The sequence below is a fragment of the Arachis hypogaea genome, chromosome 10 (assembly GCF_003086295.3).
Source record: "Arachis hypogaea cultivar Tifrunner chromosome 10, arahy.Tifrunner.gnm2.J5K5, whole genome shotgun sequence".
Taxonomy (NCBI): Eukaryota; Viridiplantae; Streptophyta; class Magnoliopsida; order Fabales; family Fabaceae; genus Arachis; species Arachis hypogaea.
Genome location: NC_092045.1, coordinates 61,734,166 through 61,758,074, shown reverse-complemented (window position 1 = coordinate 61,758,074; position 23,909 = coordinate 61,734,166). Strand labels below are relative to the sequence as shown.

The window sequence follows — 23,909 nt, the reverse complement described above, 5'->3', positions numbered from 1 at the left end:
TCCAGATTTATTTTCTTACTAACTATTTTAATCATGCAAGATTTAATTTCATGGCAAACCATATATGACTAGACCTTAATTCCTTAGACCTTCCTAGTCTCCTCTAAAATTCATTAATTGCCAATTCCTTGGTCAATTAATTCTAATTAGAGGGTGATGATCAATTTCTAGTTTATATGCCAAAAGAATTCTAATTATCCAAAAATAAAGGGATTATATGTCACGTATCCCGTTAAATACAAACAATTAAAATTCAGTATAATATGTTTTCAAGCTGTTGTTCAAATAAAGAGCTTTTCCAAGTTTTACAAGAACTCAATTAGAACATGGGTCATACTTCCGCTCCACCCATATTCATAAATTAAAGAGCGAAAACAATTATTGAAATATAAATCTAAACATGGATTAAATTAGAAAGATTAAATGAATAAATCCATACAAATAGACAGAGCTCCTAACCTTAACAATGAAGGATTAGTTGCTCATGGTTCTGAGAAGAAAAATAAGGGTTCTCGTAACAATCTGGTACCTGTCTAAATGTACAGAGTTTCTATTTATTACTAATCCTAATAGGTTTAAAAATAAAAAATTAAAAATAATATCTTTTCCTCAAAGATAAGATTTGAATTTAAATTCGAATTAATTAACAGATTTTCAGTTTATGGGTGGAGACCACTTGATTTGTCCATTCTACAGCTTCTAATATGTATTTTCTGGGCCGGAAATTGGGTCGAAATAGTCCAGAAATCGTAACCAGCGTCATTTGTATTTTTGCAGATCGCGCATGTGACGCGTTCGCATCATTTGTGCAGATTCCAGTCCACGCGTTCGCGTCAGGCACGCAATCGCGTCATTGTGATTTCTCCATTCCGCGCGGTCGCATGAGCCATGCGTCCGCGTCGGTCTTCGCTAGTCATCTCTTTGGTTTCTTCTTTTTCTCTGCAGAAACTTCATCAAATCCCTCCGAATGCTACCTAAAATAAATAAAATTGCACAAAACTCAAAATAGCATCCATAGTGGCTAAAATATAATTAATTCTTAAATTAAACTCAACAAATTAGATGCAAATTCACTAGAAAAAGATAGACAAGATGCTCACGCATCAACACCCCAGGCCATATGTTTCTCGTCCTACCTCTTTTACCAGAACATCAAAACCACTGAGACATACTGTAATATGTATCCATTCATTGATTACATCCAGCACGCTTGTATCGATTTGCACATGTCCAACACTAAAGGAATTGCGCGATTCGGTCAAATTATCACACCCAACTACTTCCCCCCATTGATCTCCTATCATTTTGAAGGTGTCCGCTGACCATACATGTAGAGGAACTCCATAGCATTCCAATCACACTCTCCTAGTTTCACTCCTCTCAGCCTCTTCCCATCTCCATACACTATGGAAGATTTGTAGAAGACTATTCATTTTAAAAGTGTAAGTTTCTTCGGCGCTCAGCACAGAATCAAAAGTCAGTAGGGCTTTATATGCACCCAGCTCTCGTACTTGGATGACTTGAGGCATGTTTATCTCGATCATATCCTTCAAAGAACAAAAATCAATGGCCTTTTTCGTCCCTCCTATTAGACTTCTCTGCAACCAATCGAGATTTTCTTTTGCCACCGTTACCTCGATCTTCTTCTTAGTCCCCCCCTTTATATTGGGATCTTGTTTTTTTTTCGCCTTTCTGAGCTCCAAAGTATTCAACCGCACGTCGCTAGCCTCCTCGCGTTCTGGCTGCCAACCCAACTTATTCTGATCATCTTTTCCTCTCTGAGGTCTCTTCGTGTCTTTCGTACCCGATATCCTTCTGTATTTTGCTTCCCCCACGAATACAACTTTTCCTCTCAACTTCATACGATTCATTTCCTTTATTGCCTTCAATGCCCCATCCTTCGTAGTATATCGTACGAAAGTAAAAATGTATATGTTATCACCTTTTTGTTTGCGTGATAAGTATATGTCATTTATACGTCCACTCTAATTGAACAGCTGAAAAAGTTCTTTCTTTGAGATGTCTTGAGGAAGGTTATCCATGAAGATGGAAAAAGAATCATGCTCCAGCCTTCGATACTCTTCTCGATTCCAAATTTTCGGATCATCGTCATGTTTCCTATTCCTACCCCTTTCTGTGTTTCCCACCCACGCTTTCTCTCTCTCTCTCATCTCTCTCCTTTCTTTTAATTGTTCAACTTAATTAGATTTATTTTAAAAACTGTTTGATTATCTAGTATTTTTAAACTTTTATTGATGTCAAAATTTTTTCAATATTATTTTAATAATCTACTCATTTAAATAAGTAATAAATTTTTGTCCTGATCCTAAGGGTTTGAATATAATGTCAAAAGATTATTAGAACTGGACCAATTTTTTATTTTTTGATGACTATGCAGAAATAAAACTTGGTTATAATTTTTTTTCCATTAAAAAATGATTATATACTATGTATATAATAATTAAATATTTTCAAAATATATATCAATTATAAAAATTGCTTAAGTTATGAAGTTAATTTGAAGCAATAAATATTAATTATGCACAAATAATAATAACACAAAATATTATTTATAATTATACTAAACATATGCAAGAAATAAATATTAAATTGATCATTTGTATAAAATATATTAAAATATAAAATATATATTAAAAATAAATTAAACAATATATATTTATTATTAATATATTTATATATTAATATATAATAATTAATTTAATAATTAATTTTTAATATACAAATATTATTTTATAATTATTTATGCGCTCTCTTTAGGTATCTATGTTATCAAGTTGAATTAATGTAATTTAATTAAATTATATACAATTTCAAAAGAAACACATTATGATATTAGTGGATTAGTGGACATTTAATGTGGTGATTTGAAGGTAAACTACTAACAAGTCTATATGCGACCTAACAAAAGGTGCATGAGCCATTCATTCACTGCCATGGAAATGGTACCCAATGGAGGGAGGGTTGGTCCACACACCACTCTTTCTTTCTCTCTGACAAATCTTAATTTAGGGATTATGGATCGATTACTGTGCTTGCCTGCTTCCTACTCTCTCCCTTTAATCACTCCCTCTCATGCTTTCCTTCCATCATCCTTTTGTCGTCTTTTGTTGCCCTCTTTCTCCTCACTCATTTAATAATACAATAAATAATTAATAAATATTTATATAATAAAAGTTAAGGGAAAAATAACATAACATAATAAATAAAAGAAGGGAGGAAGGAAGAAGAAGATAACCATCATCATATTCATAGTTGGAAACGGTTCTCCAATCAAACCCTCGATTTCTGACGTACCCACCCCAATTTGAATCCAGGGATCCCTTTCGGGTAACTTCGATTTCTCTCTCTCTCTCTCTCTCTCTCTCTCTGGTTTCATCTTTACCGAATTTTCCTTCGTCAAATCCTATGTTACTCGATTATGCTAATGAATTTTCCCCCTTTTTAGGTTATAGAGATGTATGAATTCGAGTTTTTTCTGTCATTTCTTTAATCCGTTGTGTCGATTATGTGGGTGGAGGAACGCGCTCACCAATTAGGTTTTCATCCCCAATTTCGCTATTTTCTAACCCTGCTCTTCCGGAAGATATAATCGATTTTTCTAATTTCTAAGGCTTGATTGTCTTTGTTAAATTTTCCAATAAGTATTTTTTTAAAATTCATTTTTTATTTGTCTAATTTTAGTTTCGCAGCTGGATTAACCTAAGCTTAATTATTTTTGGTTGTCTTAGAAAGCATGGGAATTTAGAATTTGGGTGTTGTAAAGTTCCACTCAGTTTCATGATGGTCTTCGATTTTCACCTGGTTACTGTGAGGCTCATGTAGTGTCTTAGCTTTTCGGTGCCTTACCTCTTAGGATGCAAACATTGACCATTGCATACTGCACTCTTTGGTATAGCTGAGAAAGAAGGGGAGTAGAAGCTTTGCATTGAGACATCATTGCAAAATTTTAAAACTGTTCGTGGTTTTCTCCTAACACCTAAGCTTTAGTGTTTGTAGTCAGCACAAGGTAAAATTGCCTGTGTTCATTTCTCAACTTAACAAATGATTAGTATATTTTTCTAGTGAATCTCTCTTATAATTACAAGCTTCTGTCTAATGTGCTTGCATTAAGATTTATTTGTTATCAGAGCTATGGCATTATGCTAATATAGTTGTAGATTATGTGATGTTGACACTGGAGGTTTCACCCTCCAGGAGATCCTTTTCTCCTCCCCATACCAGTTGTTTTTACCTCTTAAATGACAGAAAAATAAATATAAGTTGTCAGGAAAGTTTTCAGCGCATAGTAATAAAATACTATTGCATTCTTATATCTTAACCTATAAAAGAGTTTGTTTTTTTTTTTTTTCTTTATTGATATCCATTCTTCTGAAATGCATAATATTGGTCCCATTGTATTTTTGTGTGTTTTACCTCATTCTAATCATTGGTTGAATAAATCTAAATTTTGACCGGGTCTGTGATAAAGCATGCTATGCTCTACAGTTTCATAACCAAAGGTCCCTTTATGCCACTTTATGCAGCTCTGTTGTAGCCTATGAGAACCTAATATATGTTTTCTGGTGATCAATTTAGGTGTAATAGCTTGATTCTGATGCAAGGTCAAAGAAGGACAACTGGATCATTCCCTGCTATTGTTGGTATGATGCAAGGGCCTAACTCGAGCGGCACTGATATGAATCATCAGTCTTCCTTGAATCATGTGCAAAGTACCGTAGATTTCCGGTTGTCAGATTATAGAGGGTCCACTGGCGAGACTGCTTGTTTACGAGCTACTGGTCCTAACATACAGAGTTTTAGTGGCTGGAATACTGGTGAACCGAGTTCTAGACTGAATCTGATCAACCAAGTCAATGATGAAGGTCTAAAATCTGAACATGGTCCATCTTCATCATGTAGTGCTACTGCCGAGGATGGTCTCAGAACAGAGGAAAGGTCATTTGAATCAAATAATATGATTTTTCCAGTTAGTTCAAATACTAATCTACATGGAAATCATTCTAGAATTCAGCCTTCTTTTTTGCGAGGATCCAGCTCCAGTCATATAACCCAGAATGGTAATCTAGATATGGAGCACACAGCACAAGCTGCTAACCGTGGGAAAGGCATAGCAGCAAGTAGCAGTGTGAATCACAATGATAGTGGTGGATATGATAGAGAGCAAACAGCATTCAGCAGTGCTTCATACAATCGTCATACTGGAACTTCATCCAAAAACCCTGGATTCATGACTTGGGGAAATAGTGGCAGTTCAAGTTCCGCTTTAGTTAATTGGGGTTCTTCCTGCAAGAGAAAGGCCCTTGAAGGTAGTTCTGGTCAACTGTGTACTGGAGGAAGCTCAAACACTCTTTTACAATCCGAAAATGGATGTTGGCCCACTAATCCTGTTGATCTTAATGTTTCAAGCAGTTTAAATGTTTCAATGCCCTTAGAGGATGTTCCTGTCACTCTTCCTCCATTACAGCTGAACTTGAGAAGTGAAGTGAGCCAAGGAGCAACTGATGCATTTCCCTTAATAAATGTCCCAGAAAATGTGGAAAGGCCTCTCAGAAACTTTGATAGGAGAATGGCCCATGTACAGCATCAGGAATCTATACCTCTCAATTTACCATCAACAGTGAGTTCTAGGCATCATAATCATTCTTCTCCCCATCAAATACCTGGCTCCCACTCATTTAATGATTCTTTGGAATTGAGGTTAACGCCTGGAGTAAATGCTGCTAATTCTGGTGCTCCTCAGAACCAGTCACCTCCCCTTAACATGCCTCCTTTTCCTTGGAATAGAGCTTCTAACCCTAGAGGGGCTAGATCTTCAACTTCTCATAACTCTGTAGAAAGAGTCGTACAGGAAGATTTTAATATAAGAATTTTTCCAAGAGAGAGTTCTGGGCACCCGACGAATGTACCTGCACCCACAGTACATGAACCAACACCATGGCGTACATCCTCTGCTAATGTAAACAATTCTGGAGGTGTACCTACTACATCTTGGATGGGATCTAGTTCAAACATCGTTCCATTACCTAATCCCAGCTGGATTGTTAACCCTGAAGTCCCTACAGATAATCTGCAAAGATTGTCAGAGTTCAGTCCTTGGTCTCTTTTTCCATCAATTAGCTCAGCATCCAGTGTTCAGAATGGTCATTCTGCTCCATCCTCTTCAGGATCTTCTTCTATTACTCAGGGGTCCCGCAACAATCAACCATATCTAAGAGCAGCATTGTTGATGGAAAGGAGGGGTGGCGATGTACTCTCTACTCCGCGAGCATTAACCGTTGACAATGAGGGAAGACGCCGACTAATATCTGAGGTATAATCTTGGCTTCATATTCTTTTTTATGGAATATTTTGCACTATTATTTCTAGGCTACACCATGATGCAGGTATGCTGGAATTCCCGTAAAAGTTTATTCATTTAGCCATGAATTAAGAATTTAGACCTTAGGAATATGCATTGGTTTATACGCAGTTCGAATTTTCAAGATTCGTACCATTGTGTAAAAATATTTATGGTCTTGTTGACTTGATGTTATCATCTAATTATGTATGCAGTTCTTTCTCATCTTTTCATTTTCTTTCAGTATTCTTGTCTTGTCAACAGGATTGCTTAGCTGTTTTAGCCAACTAACAGTCATCTTGATGCAACCATCAGTCTAACTGACCTAATTTAATTGTTCTCTGTGCCAGATTCGCCAAGTCTTGATTGCAATGCGGAGGGGTGATAACTTAAGGGCTGAGGTTCTAAATTTATTGCATAAGCATATCTCTTGATCATATGTTGTGTTGTGAAATCCATCTTGGAAATTTTATCTGCTTTGGTTGATCACCCTTAATGATATATCAATGTCCCTACTTCTCCTTCATCTTATGGATATCTAAGAAGGAAATGCTATGTTACATGTGGATTTTGGACTATATGTGAACAATTATCACCAAGCATACCCTATCATTGAATCTAGATGAAGAAATGCTTAAAAAAAAGAAAAAAAAAAAAGTATGTTACATTTGGATTTTGGACTGTATGTGAGCAATTATCACCAAGCATACCCTATCATTGAATGTAGATAAGAAATGCTTAAAAAAGAAAAAAAAAAGAAAAAAGAAAAATTACAGGCTACACCTTCCATGTTTACTTTATTTTGTTGTTGATTCTCTCGCATGCATTTTTGTGCCTATAGTCAAGTTACAAGACAAACATTTGCTTTTGATTTTTGAAGCAAGAACAAGCTGAATTGGTAACTTGCTTTGTGGCAGCTGCCATATTCTTGTGGACCTCGTATTACTCTATTGAAAATGCTAACTTAAGGACGTTCTCCTTTGCCACTTGTGAAATGTCAGGATTATATGCTTTTTGACCCTTTCATATATCATGGGATGGCTGAACTGCATGACAGGCACAGAGAAATGCGCCTTGATGTTGATAACATGTCTTATGAGGTAAAAAACAAATGATTGTTATTCCTCTACATTGGCAATGTTTCTGCGATTTCTTCTGACTTAAAGTCGAACTGCAGGAATTGTTGGCATTGGAGGAGCGAATTGGAGATGTCAGCACTGGATTGAGCGAGGATGTCATTTTGAAGTCGATGAAACAGCAAATATACATGTCTGTTATGGCGGAGTCTTCTACAGATCTTGAGCCTTGTTGTATCTGTCAGGTAAGAGTTATAGTCTCAGCTAATTAAGGTGCAATTGCAAGTTCGGAAGGAAACAGCTCAATGAGGAAAAGGGAGTCTGTCTTACTCTTGAAGCCCTTTTCTTCTTCTATCTTTTCCTCCAAGACCCAAACTCCCCAACACACCCTTAAAGTAAAGAGGGGATTCTTCTTATAACATTTGTTATTGTTCTCCAATGTTCTGCAGGAGGATTATACTGAAGGAGAGAATGTTGGCTCGCTAGATTGTGGACATGAATTTCACAGTAATTGCATCAAGCAATGGCTAATGCAGAAGAACCTTTGCCCCATTTGCAAAACAACAGGCTTAGCTACATGATAGGGGGAGCCTCTATGGCTCTATCATGTGAGCCTGGAAGGAAATTTCCCTATTGTGTCTAAGTTTGATCTTTATATGGCTCTATCTATGACTTGTTTACCGTCATGAACTTCCTCTTCCTTATGAGGACTTGACCTCTCCTTTGTCATCGTTTGGGAGAGGGAAAAAAAAAGACGAAAAAAAGACAAGAAAAATGGTAATCAAGAAACATTGGTGGGTGACTTATAATAGTTTCGTTTATACTGTCGTAATGGATTATTTTCATGTCATTTATGATAGCAACAAGCACTTGAATTTTATTTAATTTCAACATAAATTTAAGACTGGTGGCTGCCAAGAGTATTATTATTAAGTGATTAGTGATTGCCTTTAGTTGCTTGCAAAATATTTGTTACAATACCTGGTAATTCTATTCTGTTAGTTTCACCTAATGCTTGTTTGAACTGACTCAATGGAGATTAGTTACGAAGTGAGGAGCTAGTACTTTTGGATTAATCTTTTCAATTGTGTGTAGGTCTTTACCAAAATGCTCTGAAGTTGATTTGTTTTTCACTTTTTCGCTGTCTCTTTGGGTCAAGACTTCTTCATTTTAAGATTTTATAGCTATCTTTATTTTCAAAGATCGTTAATTTTATTATAGTTTAATACTTTAGTGGATAAGTGCCTTAGAAAGTTATCGTAGAGGAAAAATTAAAAAAAAAAAGTTTTCAACATATACGTTCTGTAAAATCTTTTAACATTTTTCCGTTCTCTGTGATCTTACTAAGTTTTTTCTTATTTAGTGTTTGTAAAATTTTAAATTATTTCGTTACTCTATGCAGTTTTACTAAATTTATAATTAGGTATTTATAATTTAAAAATTTTTAATTAGGTGTTTATATTATTTTGAATTTTGTAATTAGATTTTTATTAGCAAAACAAAAAAAGCTAGAATTAAATCCCAAATTTTGAAAGTATTCTCAATATTAGAATATTTTGTTAACCATGTCGTTTTCGGCTTGACAAGAAGTTAATTACAAACTGAGACTTAATTGAAAGTTTTTAATTTAAAAATTTTAATTACAAATTTAATGAAACATTAAGAATTGAATGAGCAATTTAACTTTTATAAAAATATTTGATTATATTACTATGAAAATGTTTTATTATTCTATCATAATATGCTTAATTATTTGTGTGTGAAATATTTGATTACTCTAAGTATTTATTATTTTATTAAAAAATATATAAAATAATATGTATAAATACATAAATATGTGGGGATTAATTTTGTGGTTTGTGGAGCATTTTCATTCATCAAAAGTATTATCATAGAATTCATTAATTAGGTATATGTATCTTAGGTAATAATATTGGAATTTAATTTTGATGCCATTATCAAAGTAAAATAGTTTAATACATGTATCTAGGGGTGTTCGTAGTGCGATTTGATTCGGTTTTTTAGAGAAAAGTCATCCGATCCAATCGTTTAATTAATATGCGGTTCGGTTTGGTTCGGTTTTTTACCGAGACCATCCGAACCAAACCAAACCAATTAAATTCGGTTTGGTTTGCTTCGGTTTGTTCGGTTTTTCAATCAATTCAAAAAAAAACTTACCATATTATTTCACAAAGTCATCAAATTGAAATCAACAAACAAATATACAATAACTAACAAAGTCTTAATCCATGAAATTCAATGACAAAAAAATTAACAAGCGATAATTAAATAAGTTTAAAAGTTTAGTAGTCAACACAACATAAAATAAATACAAATTTTCAGTGTTTCTACTAGGATTGGCGCAACAGGCAATGCAGTCGGAGATCTGATGCTCGTAGATTCATTTGGAAGAGGAACCGGCACAGCACCAATGCATCATAACACAATCTCTTTCATGACCATTTATATGCTATTTTTTGTTTTGGTATCCTGTAAATTTTTGCAAATTTAAACAATAAGAAATGATATTTCTAGCACATAAATATCATGATTCACTAAACATTAAAAATACCTGCAGTTTGATAGGTTCTCCAAAGTTGTTCATATGAACTCTTTTCACTGAATGCATAAAATCTGCAAACAAAGATCCAAACATTTCAAGCAATTAGGAGATCCAAAGCTAACTGTATCATTGAACAAGTATGTCTAGCTAATCGAAGAAATGGAACACTTACCCTTCGACATCAAACAATACTAAGCTACTTCAGAGTATGATAAAACCTATTTGACCAAGGTAGGTTTTCAAGATTACACATCTTCCGGCAGTCACATAATTCTTGGACAGAGCATCTCCTAAGCTTTTCAAGTTCTACCAGATTAATAAAGCCAACAGTAGTGGCAGTGATAGTTCTCAATATGCTCATCAACAATGAACAGATACATTAAACAATCAGAAGCAATTTTCCTAAACAAATACATTGAACAGTGAACCACAGAACCAATTTTCCTAAACAAATACATTGAACAATCAGAAGCAATTTCCCTAATCAAATACATTGAACATTGAACCACATAACCAACAACAAGAAGCAATTTCCCTAATCAAATACATTGAACATTGAACCACATAACCAACAATCAGAAGCAATGAATAACAAATAAACCAATGAACAGTGAACCAGCAATCAAAAGCAATTTCAATAAACAATGAACAATAAATAACACAATGAACAACAATCAAAAGCTGTTGAACAGAATAAAACAATGAATCAATAATTATTAAACAAAAATTAGTCAAATTACAAACCTGACTCGGAGACGTTGGCCAGAAACGCTGTTGGGAAGAAGGCTTTGGCGCTGCTGGGTAATTTGTGGCACCAAATGAATTCCTTATGGCAACTACATCAGCACCCAAATCTAAAATCTAGCAATTAATTATATATAAAATGCAGTTAAATATACCTTACACCTTCTCTAACAATCAGAACCTAGAATCCTAACAATAAAAAACACACCTTTTTAACAATCAGAACCTAGAACCCTAACAATTAAAAATAATACACATTCATAAGCTAAAACCCCCAAATACAACAAACTGCAAAAACAAATGCAACAATCAACAACAATTAGCAATTTCAAAAATACACTAAACAGTGAACATAGAACATAAATTATTCACACAGAAGCAGAAATTCAAACAAATAAATGAACAATCAACAACAATCAACGACAAATAGATAATGCATGGAACATAAATTATTCAAATTAATACCTTACTTGGAGGCTTCAAATCTGGTGTCCGGCACTCGGAGGGGCTGGGAGGTGCTGGTTCGGCGCTGCTCGGAGGGGTTGGTTTCGCTGGTTCGTGCTGCTGGGAGGGATTGAACGTCGCTGATGGGTTCGCGCTACTAGGAAGGGCTAAACGTCGCTGCTGGGCGGCTGGTCCGGCACGGCACTGCTTGGAGGGGCTAGGAGGCGCTGCTGGGAGGGGCTACAAGGCGCTGGTTTCGCGAGACTGGGAGGGGCTGGTTGGTGGGACTAGGAGGGGCCGCGAGGCGATGGGAGAGTGGGAGGCGGGGCTGGGATGGGGAGGCGGGGCTGGGATGGGGAGACGCGACTATGAGGGGTTGGGGGTAATGGGGCTTCTTTGAGAGAGAGAGAGAGTGGCCGCGCTAGGATAGGAGTTAGGAACATTAGGTTATCTGATGGGGGTGGGATGGGCCGGTGAGGTAATGGGCTAATAGATTTTAGGGTTTTAAAGTTGACCGGTTCGGTTCGGTTCGGTTAGGGTTTTTAGTGTTAAAACCGAAAACCGAACCAAACCGCATAAAAAACAGCAAAATATGATTTTTTCGGTTTTTTCGGTTATCGGTTTGTTCGGTTTTCAATTTTTTTGGTTTGGTTGATCGGTTTTGTTCGGTCCGGATCGGTTTTGAACACCCCTACGTGTATCTAGTTGTATATTATCACGTTAGAAAAAATAACTGTTTTTTCTATTAATTACGTGAATAGTCATCTAAAAGATCAAATGTGATTCAACGATTGTGTAAACTATATGGTTCTAATTAAAAATCGGACCACACTAACAGGGAATCGGAAGCCTTTGTGGTTCGGTGCAACGAGAAAAATATTTATTCTAGAAATCGCTTTAGAACCGTCATGAAACCACTCATTCAAAAAGTTTAAACTAATACAAAAAAATAACATGAATGGTTATGTCTCTAATAAGAACCACTGAACTGGCCTGGAACTAGTTGGTCAGACCGAACCGAGAACCAATCGATTTTCATAAAACAACACCGTTTTGGGTTTTGTGTTAAAAAAAATCTTAAAGCAGTCTCATTCTGATTTTCCTCTGCGCAGTCTGATTTTCACCTCTGTTCAGTTCAATAGTTCAGAGCTTCTCTCGAAAGAAACTCTAGCAAACTAGCCTCCACCGCTGACATGGCTGTTATTCTCACTGTTGTCGTCCGTCGCGCTCAGAATCTGTCGTCTTCGTCTGGCCATCGTGCTCCAAACCCTTTCCTCATTCACCAATTGCCAGCTTCTTCATCATGCTCGTCGTGCTCCAACCCCTCTACCGTCCAGTCTACCATAGCCTCCAACCACTTTGCTCACTCGGCAGCTTCTTTGTGTCGCGTCGCAACACCAATTTAGTTGTCGTTGCCCGTCCTCCGCAATATTAGATTATAATATAGATGACATTTTACTGTTTATATTAGACTATAATATGTTGTAGTGCGTTTATTTATATTTTATTATAAAACAGTTATTTTGGTTGAATCACAGTTAAACTAATTAAACAATGAACCAATAGCTAGGGGGTTTGATAATCAGTCTAATTTTTGAATTTTTGATAAAATATTTTAGACGGTTCGTACATCAAAATTAAACTTAATGATATTATGTTTATGCATTTTTAACTTGGTTCTTATTCTATAATAATAATAATAATAATAATAATAATAATAATAATAATAATAATATTTTTTCCCAAAGATAAGAGATTCAAATCTATCACCTCTTAAATAAATATAAAAAGATTATGTCATTTGAGATATAAATTTTTCGCAACAATTATTATTTTCAAACTGGTTTTTGTTGCATGTGATGTTATACAATATAGTATACTGTGGTGGTCATGTATGTCTTTGTTAATCATCAGCGCAGCCTCCAAGAATATAAAATTAAAACATAGTTGAAACAAATATATAAAATTGAAAGAAACTTGGCACTGAATTCAATAGTCCCATAACGTTTGGACTATTAAATGATTCCGTAATAAAACATATTTTTAAGTTTTTTTAATAATGGTTAAATAGTCCTTATTTAATTTTAATTATAAATTAGTCCTTTATATATTATTTAATTGTTAAATCTATTTTTTATGTTATAAATTATTATTTTATTATTCATTTATCATGTTTATTGAGAATCAAAAACTAAAACAATAACAAATTAGATATTCCATTAATCGTAATAAATATTTTGCAATCTTAATCGATCATAATTTTATCATTAATCCAGTTACATACGTACTGGGTTGGAAAAGTCGTGTTTGTTAAAAATCCAATCGATTAGATGCACAAACCAATCGATTGAAACTCAAGCTTCCCAAACTTCAATCGATTAGAATTGATACACAATCGATTGAATTTTGCAAGGAATGTGGGGTTTTTCTTATTCAATCGATTGGTCTCGATTGAAATTATCAAAACAATATGAGATTAGTTAATTCAATCGATTGATTCCGTTATTCTTTCAGTAAATTAATCTCCAAAATCTTATTTGGATTCATATTATTCACCCATCATATCTTAGTCACATGGTTGGTTAATGTCATTATCCTCATGGTATTGCTCATACATCTCAGTGTCCGTGAATATACTTGGCATCTTAAAAATTTACTAATGAAAAATATTTTCAGTACACTACGTCCTATAACGCTAAAATTATTTACTTTTGTAAAAGATCTTTTAAAAAAATATCATTTAAAAAAATATCATTTTTCAAAACCCTATTTCTCAACTTTAATTTTCTAAATATGATTTTTTTTTAATTTAGAGCGAGTTAGCCGTGCTCTATACTTTTATAGAGTTTGCCTGACCCCCGAACTCTATAATTTGTATAGAGTTCGCCTAACCCAGCGAACTTCACTCAAATGTTTTTCAAAACCAACGAAATTCAAATTTATTTTTAAGCCATTATCGTCTACAAGAGTACATAGGAGTACACAAAAATACACATACAATAAGCATGACTTTTTCAACATTAATGACAACCATTATCATCGTCTCTAGAAATACACGGATACATGAGAATAAGCCATATTTGACAAGAATTTTTTTCTCATTATAAATTAAAAAAAACTATTATGTTTAAGTTAGCCATTTTGTTTAGAATTTGAAGTGAAGTTTGTCGAGGTTAGGCGAACTCTATAAAAATTATAGTACGGCTGCATAAAAAAATTCGTATTTGGGGAATTAAAGTTAAAAATGGGGTTTTCGAAAATAATAATTTACCAAGGGAGTTACAGAACCAATCGATTGAATAAGAAAAAACTCTACATGTCTTACAAAATTCAATCCATTGTGTATCAATTCCAATCAATTGAATTTCTAATAAACACGATTTTTTTAACCCAAACGTATGTAATTGGATCAATGATAAAATTATGATTGATTAAGATTGCAAAATATTTATTACGATTAATAAAAAATCTAATTCGTTATTGTTTTTGTTTTTCATTATTAATAAACATGATAGATGAATGATAAGATAATGATTTATAAAATAAAAAATAGATTTTATAATAAAATAATATATAAGAGATTAATTTGTAATTAAAATTAAATAAAAATTATTTAACAATTATTAAAAAATTTAAAAAACATATTTTGTTATGAGACCATTTAACGATCCTTTCCCAAAAAATTTAGTCATTAAACAAACAAAGCATCACCAATAAACATTGTAAATTCGTAATTCAAACAGCAAACTAAATTTTGAAAAGAATTTAAATAATGGTTAGATTTACTCTAAGTCCTAATTAAGTGACAATATAATTGGAAGATAAGTTTTAACTTTTAACCGAAAAACATTTCACATGTGAAAATAATTTGGCACTGGATTCGGTGGTCCCAGAATGTTTGGATCATTAAATGGTCTCATAACAAAACATATTTTTTAAATTTTTTAATAACTGCTAAATAGTCATTTTTTAATTTTAATTATAAATTAACCCTATATATTTTATTTAATTATAAAAATTATTTTTTATTTTATAAATAATTATTTTATCATAAATCTATCATGTTTATTAACAATTAAGAACAAAAACAAAAACGAATTAAATCTTCCATTGATCCTAATAAATTTTTTTGCCATTCCAATCGATTAAAAATTATATTTGATCCGTGACGTTTGTGATGAACCATAAAATCGTGTTTGATTGAAAACCAATCGATTGGTTGTGATATCCAATCGATTGAATTCATGAAAATAATATGGATATGCCAAATTCAATCGATTGAAGTGTGCTACCCAATCGATTGAAATGTGTATTAGCAACTTGAGGTCTCACTATTCAATCGATTGGTTATGTTACCCAATCGATTGAATTTTGCATGTGACTTCCAATTCAATCCATTGGTATGAGATATTTCAATCGATTAGAAAGTGATGTAAATGTGTTTTTTTGGCATTCAATCGATTGATAATATAATCCAATCGATTGAATTCATAAAAACAATATAGATTTGCCAAATTCAATCGATTGAAGTGTGATACCCAATCGATTGAAATGTGTACTACGCCTATTTCAATCTTGTTATCGTTTTTAGAAATTATCTTGTTATTCATCTATCTTATCTTTAAAATTCTATCTTCAATTTTTGCAATTTTATTTTGATTTAGATACTCTAATTTTATCTTTTTCTTAATATTAACATTATAAATTGATGAATAATCTATCACCAATTATTCAATCCCACCATTAAAATCGTGTATCATTTTCTTTGATTATAAAAAATAGATCCTTTTGAGCATTAGTCTTAGCTTATCGTTTATCATATTTGAATTAAATAAAAATTCAATAATAATATTTATTTGGACAGAAAGGATCGCGTCATCGCGGTGAGAAATAGTTTAGGAGATAAGGTATCGATTAAGAAATTTACATACTTTCAAATAAATCTATATGGTTACTTCTGTATTACACATCAGATGAATCGAAGTAAGAATATAATTTTAATTTTTATTAGAAATGTACGTAGCTAAATTTTTTATAATCAAAGAAAATGATATACAATTTTAATTGTGGGATTGAATAATTGGTGATGGATTATTCACCAATTTATAATGTTAATATTAAGAAAAAGATAAGATTAGAGTATCTAATCAAAATAAAATCGCAAAAATTGAAGATAGAATTTTAAAGATAAGATAGATGAATAACAAGATAATTTCTAAAAATAATAACAAGATTAAAATAGGCGTAGTACACATTTCAATCGATTGGGTAGCACACTTCAATTGATTGAATTTGGCAAATCCATATTGTTTTCATGAATTCAATCGATTGGATTACATTACCAATCGATTGAATGAAAAAAAAAAACACATTTACATCACTTCCCAATCGATTGAATTCTCATACCAATGATTGAATTGGAAGTCACGTGCAAAATTCAATCAATTGGGTAACATAACCAATCGATTGAATAGTGAGACTTCAAGTTGCTAATACACATTTCAATCGATTGGGTAGCACACTTCAATCGATTGAATTTGGCATATCCATATTGTTTTCATGAATTTAATCGATTGTGTATCCCAACCAATCGATTGGTTTTCAATCAAACACGATTTTATGGTTCATCACGAACGTCATGGATCAAATATAATTTTTAATCGATTGGAATGGTCAAAAAATTTATTAGGATCAATGGAAGATCTAATTCGTTATTGTTTTTGTTCTTAATTGTTAATAAACATAATATATTTATGATAAAATAATTATTTATAAAATAAACAATAGTTTTTATAATTAAATAAAATACATGGGATTAATTTGTAATTAAAATTAAAAAAATGACTATTTAACAATTATTAAAAAAATTTAAAAAACATCTCATTTAATAGTCCAAATATTCTGAGACCACCGAATCCAGTGCCAAACAATTTAGAATTGCTTATAGAGATTTGGTCCGTGATAATGCCAACTCAAATATTTATGGGATGTAATTACTAATAAGTATATATTTTTCCCTTTTAATTAACCAACTATCAAGTCCTTATCCCGTGTATTCTTTTATTTTTACTTTTTTCATTTGATACCGTATTTTCAGAAAATTGGAAATTCTGTATTATACATTATTGTGTCAAGGTGTATGTTATATATTTTTAAAATTTAATTTTAATGTATTATCATAATAAAAATATTTTATATATATATATATTTAATTATATAATATTAAATAAAAAATAATTATATATTTTAAAAAACATGTTATTGAATGTCGATATTCATAATAATATTTTATGATAATGCAAGTATTTTTCAAATTTTATACTATAATAACAGTAGAAATGAGAGAGATTCTGTTATTCTTTATCGAGTACGAAATTTTTACTCCAAATTCTAATGACTCATTTATTTTTAGATTTAATTATTTTGTTAGTCTCTATAGTTTTTATCAAATATTTAGTTAGATTTTTATATTTTTTTAATTAAATTTTTATATTGCTTTAATTTTGTAATTAAGTCTTTTTTAGTATAAAAAGTATTAGAATTAACTGAATATTTTTTCGCAAATTGAAGGTATTTATAATTAAAAACTTAATTAAATTTTTGACAGCATATATTTTAGTAAAAACATTATGTTAATTTTAATATGAAAATGACATAATTACAAAATTAAAAACAATATAGAGATCTAATTAAAAGAAAAAAAATATAAAAACCTAATTAAAAATTTGATAAAACTATAAGAATCAATCGAATAATTAAACCTTATTTTTATTTATTATTATCTTCTTTTTTCAAGAATCGATAAAAATATTATAAAATTTTAATTTGACAATCATTCGTATGATGTTTTAAACACTTTTTCAATAAATAAATAATAACTATGAAAAAGGCTAATTTTTTTTATATTGATTAAATATATGTGTAATATATTGTTATTGGAAGATTAGATATTTTTTTATATGGTGTTTTATTTAAATTGGACGGTCCGATTTGTTTGATGAAAAAAATAAACTATAAATCGGAGGGTCCGATTTGCTTGAAGAAAAAAATAAACCCCAAGTCAAAAGGTCCGATTTGTATTTTTTATTTTTTTTTATTTGTTAAAATAAAAATTAAACAGTCCGATTTTAACATTAATTTTTTTATTTTCGAAATCACAAGTCGGATTGTCTGATTAATTTTGTTTTATTTTATTTTTTTTAAATAAAACGGATCCTCAGATTAGAATTTTTATTTTTTTAATTTTTTTCTGAACTCAAAATGGATCTTCCAATTTCTACTAAAACACTATTGACACCACATATATGAAAAGCATCACTCTTTTCTATAGTATACTCAATCTTCTCTTCCGTATCAAAAATAAAAAGCGCTATGAAAAATATCTCATTAATAATCAATAACTAAATAATAATGCTCATTTCTTTCGTACTAGTGATACGTACTAAGGGTAATCCTTTTTGTGACGCCAACGTTTCCTTTGCTTTCTCTTTTCTTCAAAAGTATAAGAGAATCTCCCTTTTCATCATCATCATCATCATCTTCCCAGAATTTTAGGTATATATATATAATCTTGCTTTATGCCAGTGATTACTTACTCTACGTTACTTTTTAAAACTGATGAATACTGACTCTATTAACAGATATATTTCATACTGTGTTTGTTCTTTAACAAATAACAATGATTAGCATGTCAATAAAGTTTCTAAAAGATCCCTTTTTTTACGGAAGCATATGTAGAAGAAGTGGCAAAACGCAACAGAGAGAAATAGAAACGGTTTCAAGAAGAGTTCACTTTAATTTGCGTGTTGCGCATTTTCTGGGTTTGGATGGTTTTGAAACATGCATCCAGCTAATGATGGACTCAAGATCAGAGCAAAATCCATGGACATGGATTAGAGAGGGATAGACCTCAGTAATGGATTTGCGCGTTGCGGTTTTCAATAGTGAGCGGTTTCTAAATAATAAATATATTGAGCTGTACTATTTGTATATTTTTTATTTAAAAGCAAGTATTTATTGAAGTGTGAAATTTCACGGGCAGTTTTTTTTATATAACTTCATTAATTAAAATGCTTAAATAATAATTTAGTTAAATATATTAAATATTTTAATAATTTTTAATTAATAATTTTATATAAAAATATTTATAAATAAATTTTTAACTAATATTATAATTTAAAAAAATAATGATGATATTATATAAATATTTTTTTAATTAAATCTTATTAAATTAATATAAGTCTAGCAAAAAAAAAATATTATATATATCATTTTTTTAAGTATTGTAGTACATAAATTTTTGTTAGAAAATACACTTTTTAATATAGTATAATTTTTGTACATAATACAAATTTATTGACAAAATATGGAAAGTTTTACACATAATACAAATTTTTGTATATCACATAAATTTTTGTTTGTTAATTTATTTTATTAATTAAGTGAGTTAATATTTTGAGTATGTGGTCCTCCAAAAATTTGTGTTGTACATCAAAAGTGCTATACACTAAGATTTTTGTGTTGTACACCAAAATTTATGTGTTGTGTGTATTTTTGTTGGTTAAATGTCAATATTTTGCGCACGTGGTCTTTAAAAAATTTGTGTTGTGTTATGCACCAAAATTTTTATACTGTGTGTATTTTATTGGTTGGTGTATATATTCTAGGCATGTGGTTCTTCAAAAATTTGTGTTGTATAATAAAATGTTTGTGTTGTGCACCAAAATTTATATGTTGTACATCAAAATTTATATGCTCTAATTTCTAAACATATATAAGAGAAGAAGAAGATAAAGACGACGAAGATGACGATGATGATAATAAAAGAGGATGGAGAGAAAAAAAAAGAGAGAAGAAATTAAAGAAGAAGAAGGTGGCGGCAGAGACGAGGATAGTGGTGGTGGCGGTCGCGACAACGACGACAGTGGTGGCGGTAGCGATCGACGACCACAACGATATTGAAGAAAGAAGCGCGTAGAAGAAGAAGAACCAACAACACCGAGTACGTACAAAGGAGCGTGCGATGATTTGGTTGAAAACTTAATTTAAAAAAGGTTTGAATGCTTAGCTTTGTTGAAAATAAAATATAATTTTAAATAATGATTATACTCGTAAATATTTTAAGAGTAAATTATTAAAATAATACTTAAAAGTATATACTATTAAAATAAATTTTGAAAAAAACAAAAATAAGTCTTAAATAATTTAAAAATATGATAAAAATAATAATAAATTTAATATTTTTTATTGTATAAGTGATAAACAAATTTTATATTTAATAAATAACTTTTATATTTGATTCAAATTTTTATAGATACCTTTGGTAATTATTGGCCTTTTTCTAATAATTTCGGTGTTACATAAAATAAAATTGAAGAAAAATTTACTTAGTGTAGACATACTAAATTTAATGGATAAAAATGTTTCTTTTTAATATCGTTTGTAAAAAATCATACAAAAATTTAGTATTCAATTTTTTTAAAATATATATTTAATCTTTAATTATTTTTATAATACTTTTAAATTTTTATAAAACTTATTTATTATTCATATCTTTGTAAAATTATTTTTGTTAACAGCAGACACTTTTAAATATTATTAGTTTTTTTTTTCTCAAAGGTTATAGGTTATTTTATTTTAAATAAAAAAATATTTTGTCTAAAATTCAGGACTACATAAAAGAAAGTGGTGTTCTCCCATCTTTCACTTAAACATTAGCGAGGCACAGTAAAAAGAATGAAACTAAGAAAAAAGCAAAGTTTGAATTAAGTTGGGGCTTCAATGGGTCAGTTTACAAATTCTTGATTTTGTTTGGTAGCAATTGCCATAAATTCTTCAGGATTTATAAATTGGCGTTTGAACACCCTCATACATCTTTCTTTCCATATATGCAAGGCAATAATTAAAGTAAAACGGGCCGAGTTCTTACTCATAGATCGGTAACCCGTGAAAACAATTTGGAGTATCCACCAATCGAAAAAAGATGCAGTTCAGATTTGGGGTTAGGTGCGTTATTGGACTCTTGCTCCAAGTTTCTAAAGTATCTGGACAGTTGAAGATGTAATATAACAAGGATTCTGGTTCAGCATTGTAAATGGGACAAGTTAGTGAAGTACTTGGGAATCGCTGATTTATGAGTTGCATGACGGAAAGTTTTTGCATGGAGGAACTTCCACCCGAATACCTGAATCTTGTGTGGGGCTGTCAGACTTTAAAGGAAATTCAAGATTTTTGGTTGTTGCATAATATTTGGACAAAATTCTAGAGAAACATGGTGGAAAGGTAAGCAACTCTATATCCTGAAACTGCATCATATATCTTGGATTTGTTGAGTGTCCATTAAATTTCATCCTCTCTTTCTTCTGGTACTGTAGATAATATTCTCTGGACAGCATCTTCAGAGAATATTGAATTAATCAGGGCCTAATTCCATTGCTTATGTATAGAGAATAGATCACGATCTAAGAAGATTGAATGTCTAGCTTGGGATTGACTTGTAAGAGCTGGTACTGAGAATGGATATGGAGGTGGGAGCCATGGATCTTTAAAGATTCGGATTGCTGTTCCAGAACCAACTCTCCAGTTTAACCCCTTTTCAATGACATTTCTACCTACAAGGATACTCCTCCATCCCCAAAAAGGTAAGGACCCCAACTCTGCATCTAGAATAGAATTATATCTGAAATATTTTTCTTTTAAGATTCTAGATAATAAAGAATCAAGATTAGTGGCAATTCTCAAATATTATTTACCTAGGAGAGCCAAAGTTTGTGCACGCAGGTCTTTAAAGCCAAGTGATGAGCGGATAATTTGTATACTTTTTGACATTGTTTTTAGTATGTTTTTAGTATGATCTAGTTAGTTTTTAGTATATTTTTATTAGTTTTTAGCTAAAATTCACTTTTCTGGACTTTACTATGAGTTTGTGTATTTTTCTGTGATTTCAGGTATTTTCTGGCTGAAATTGAGGGTCCTGAGCAAAAATCTGATTCCGAGACCAAAAAGGACTGCAGATGCTGTTGGATTCTGACCTCCCTGCACTCGAAGTGGATTTTCTGGAGCTACAGAAGCCCAATTGGCGCGCTCTCAATGGCGTTGGAAAGTAGACATCCTGGGCTTTCCAGCAATATATGATAGTCCATACTTTGCCCAAGATTTGATGGCCCAAACCGGCGCTCAAAGTCACCCTCAGGAATTCCAGCGTTAAACGCCGGAACTGGCACCCAAATGGGAGTTAAACGCCCAAACTAGCACTAAAGCTGGCGTTTAACTCAAAGAAGAGTCTCTACACGAAAATGCTTCATTGCTCAGCCCAAGCACACACCAAGTGGGCCCGGAAGTGGATTTTTATGTCTTTTACTCATCTCTGTACACCCTAGGCTACTAGTTCTATATATATAGGACCTTTTACTACTGTATTTGAATCGGGGTTCTTCTGGTTCCCTCTCTGGGGCCGAAACCAATGATCACTTTTGTTCTTATGTATTTTCAACGGTGGAGCTTCTACACACCATAGATTAAGGTGTGGAGCTCTGCTGTACCTCGAGTATTAATGCAATTACTATTGTTCTTCCATTCAATTCCGCTTGTTCTTGTTCTAAGATATCACTTGTTCTTCAACTTGATGAATGTGATGATCCGTGACACTCATCATCATTCTCACCTATGAACATGTGACTGACAACCACCTCTGTTCTATCTTCGATTGGGTGAATATCTCTTGGATTCTTTAACCGGAATCTTCGTGGTATAGGCAAGAACTGATGGCAGCATTCAAGAGAATCCGAAAGGTCTAACCTTGTCTGTGGTATTCTGAGTAGGATTCAATGATTGAATGACTGTGACGTGCTTCAAACTCCTGAAGGCGGGGCGTTAGTGACAGACGCAAAAGAATCAATGGATTCTATTCCGGCCTGATTGAGAACCGACAGATGAATTCCGCTATGCTGTGACAGAGCATATGCAATCGCTTTCACTGAGAGGATGGGAGGTAGCCATTGACAACGGTGAAACCCTACACAAGCTTGCCATGGAAAGGAATAAGAAGGATTGGATGAAGACAGTAGGAAAGCAGAGAGACGGAAGGGAAGGCATCTTCATGCGCTTATCTGAAGTTCCTACCAATGAATTACATAAGTATCTCTATCTTTACCTTTGTGTTATTTTCGTTCATCACCATTACCATTTGAGTTTGCCTGACTAAGATTTACAAGATGACCATAGCTTGCTTCAATACTAACAATCTCCGTGGGATCGACCCTTACTCGCGTAAGGTTTATTACTTGGACGACCCAGTGCACTTGCTGGTTAGTTGTGCGAAGTTGTGTAATGCCATGGTACTGAGCTACCAAGTTTTTGGGGTTCATGACCGGGGATTATGAGAGTTGTGAAAAGTATTGTTCACAATTTCGCCCACCACCAAGCCCTCCTTCTTTCTTAGCCGTTATCATTGTATCCCAACTAATCCAAACCATACAATGTTCCACAGCTTGTTGACCCCACCAAAATTGATTAAGGATGTGATGGATTTTCTTGATTAGATTATCTGGAAGTTTGAAACAAGACAGGGTATATATCAGGATTGCTTCTCCTATTTCCCTTAGTAATACTTGTCTTCCTCCATTAGATAAAAGACATCGTTTCCAGCCTTGGACCTTTTTGATAACTCTTTCTTTGACAGCAGAAAATGTAGCCTTTTTCGATTTATTTACTAAAAAAGACAGTC

The 23,909-nt window shown here is 32.3% G+C and overlaps 1 protein-coding gene across 3 annotated transcripts; it reads left to right on the top strand.

The window, feature by feature from the left end:
• Positions 1–2,887: 2,887 nt before the first annotated feature.
• On the top strand, positions 2,888–8,400 carry LOC112715630 (E3 ubiquitin-protein ligase MBR2). 3 transcript variants are annotated; one of them, XM_025767406.3, is made up of 7 exons: positions 3,036–3,348; positions 3,750–4,027; positions 4,597–6,331; positions 6,709–6,759; positions 7,360–7,458; positions 7,536–7,679; positions 7,884–8,400. In XM_025767406.3, exons 3-7 carry the CDS (start codon positions 4,616–4,618, stop codon positions 8,013–8,015), a joined length of 2,142 nt encoding a protein of 713 aa, XP_025623191.1. In that variant the 5' UTR covers positions 3,036–3,348; positions 3,750–4,027; positions 4,597–4,615; the 3' UTR covers positions 8,016–8,400. The 3 variants fall into 3 exon arrangements, with proteins under 3 accessions (XP_025623192.1, XP_025623191.1, XP_072060976.1); XM_072204875.1 differs by lacking the exon at positions 3,036–3,348 and adding an exon at positions 3,357–3,557; XM_025767407.3 differs by lacking the exon at positions 3,750–4,027 and having other exon boundaries at positions 2,888–3,348.
• Positions 8,401–23,909: the final 15,509 nt, after the last annotated feature.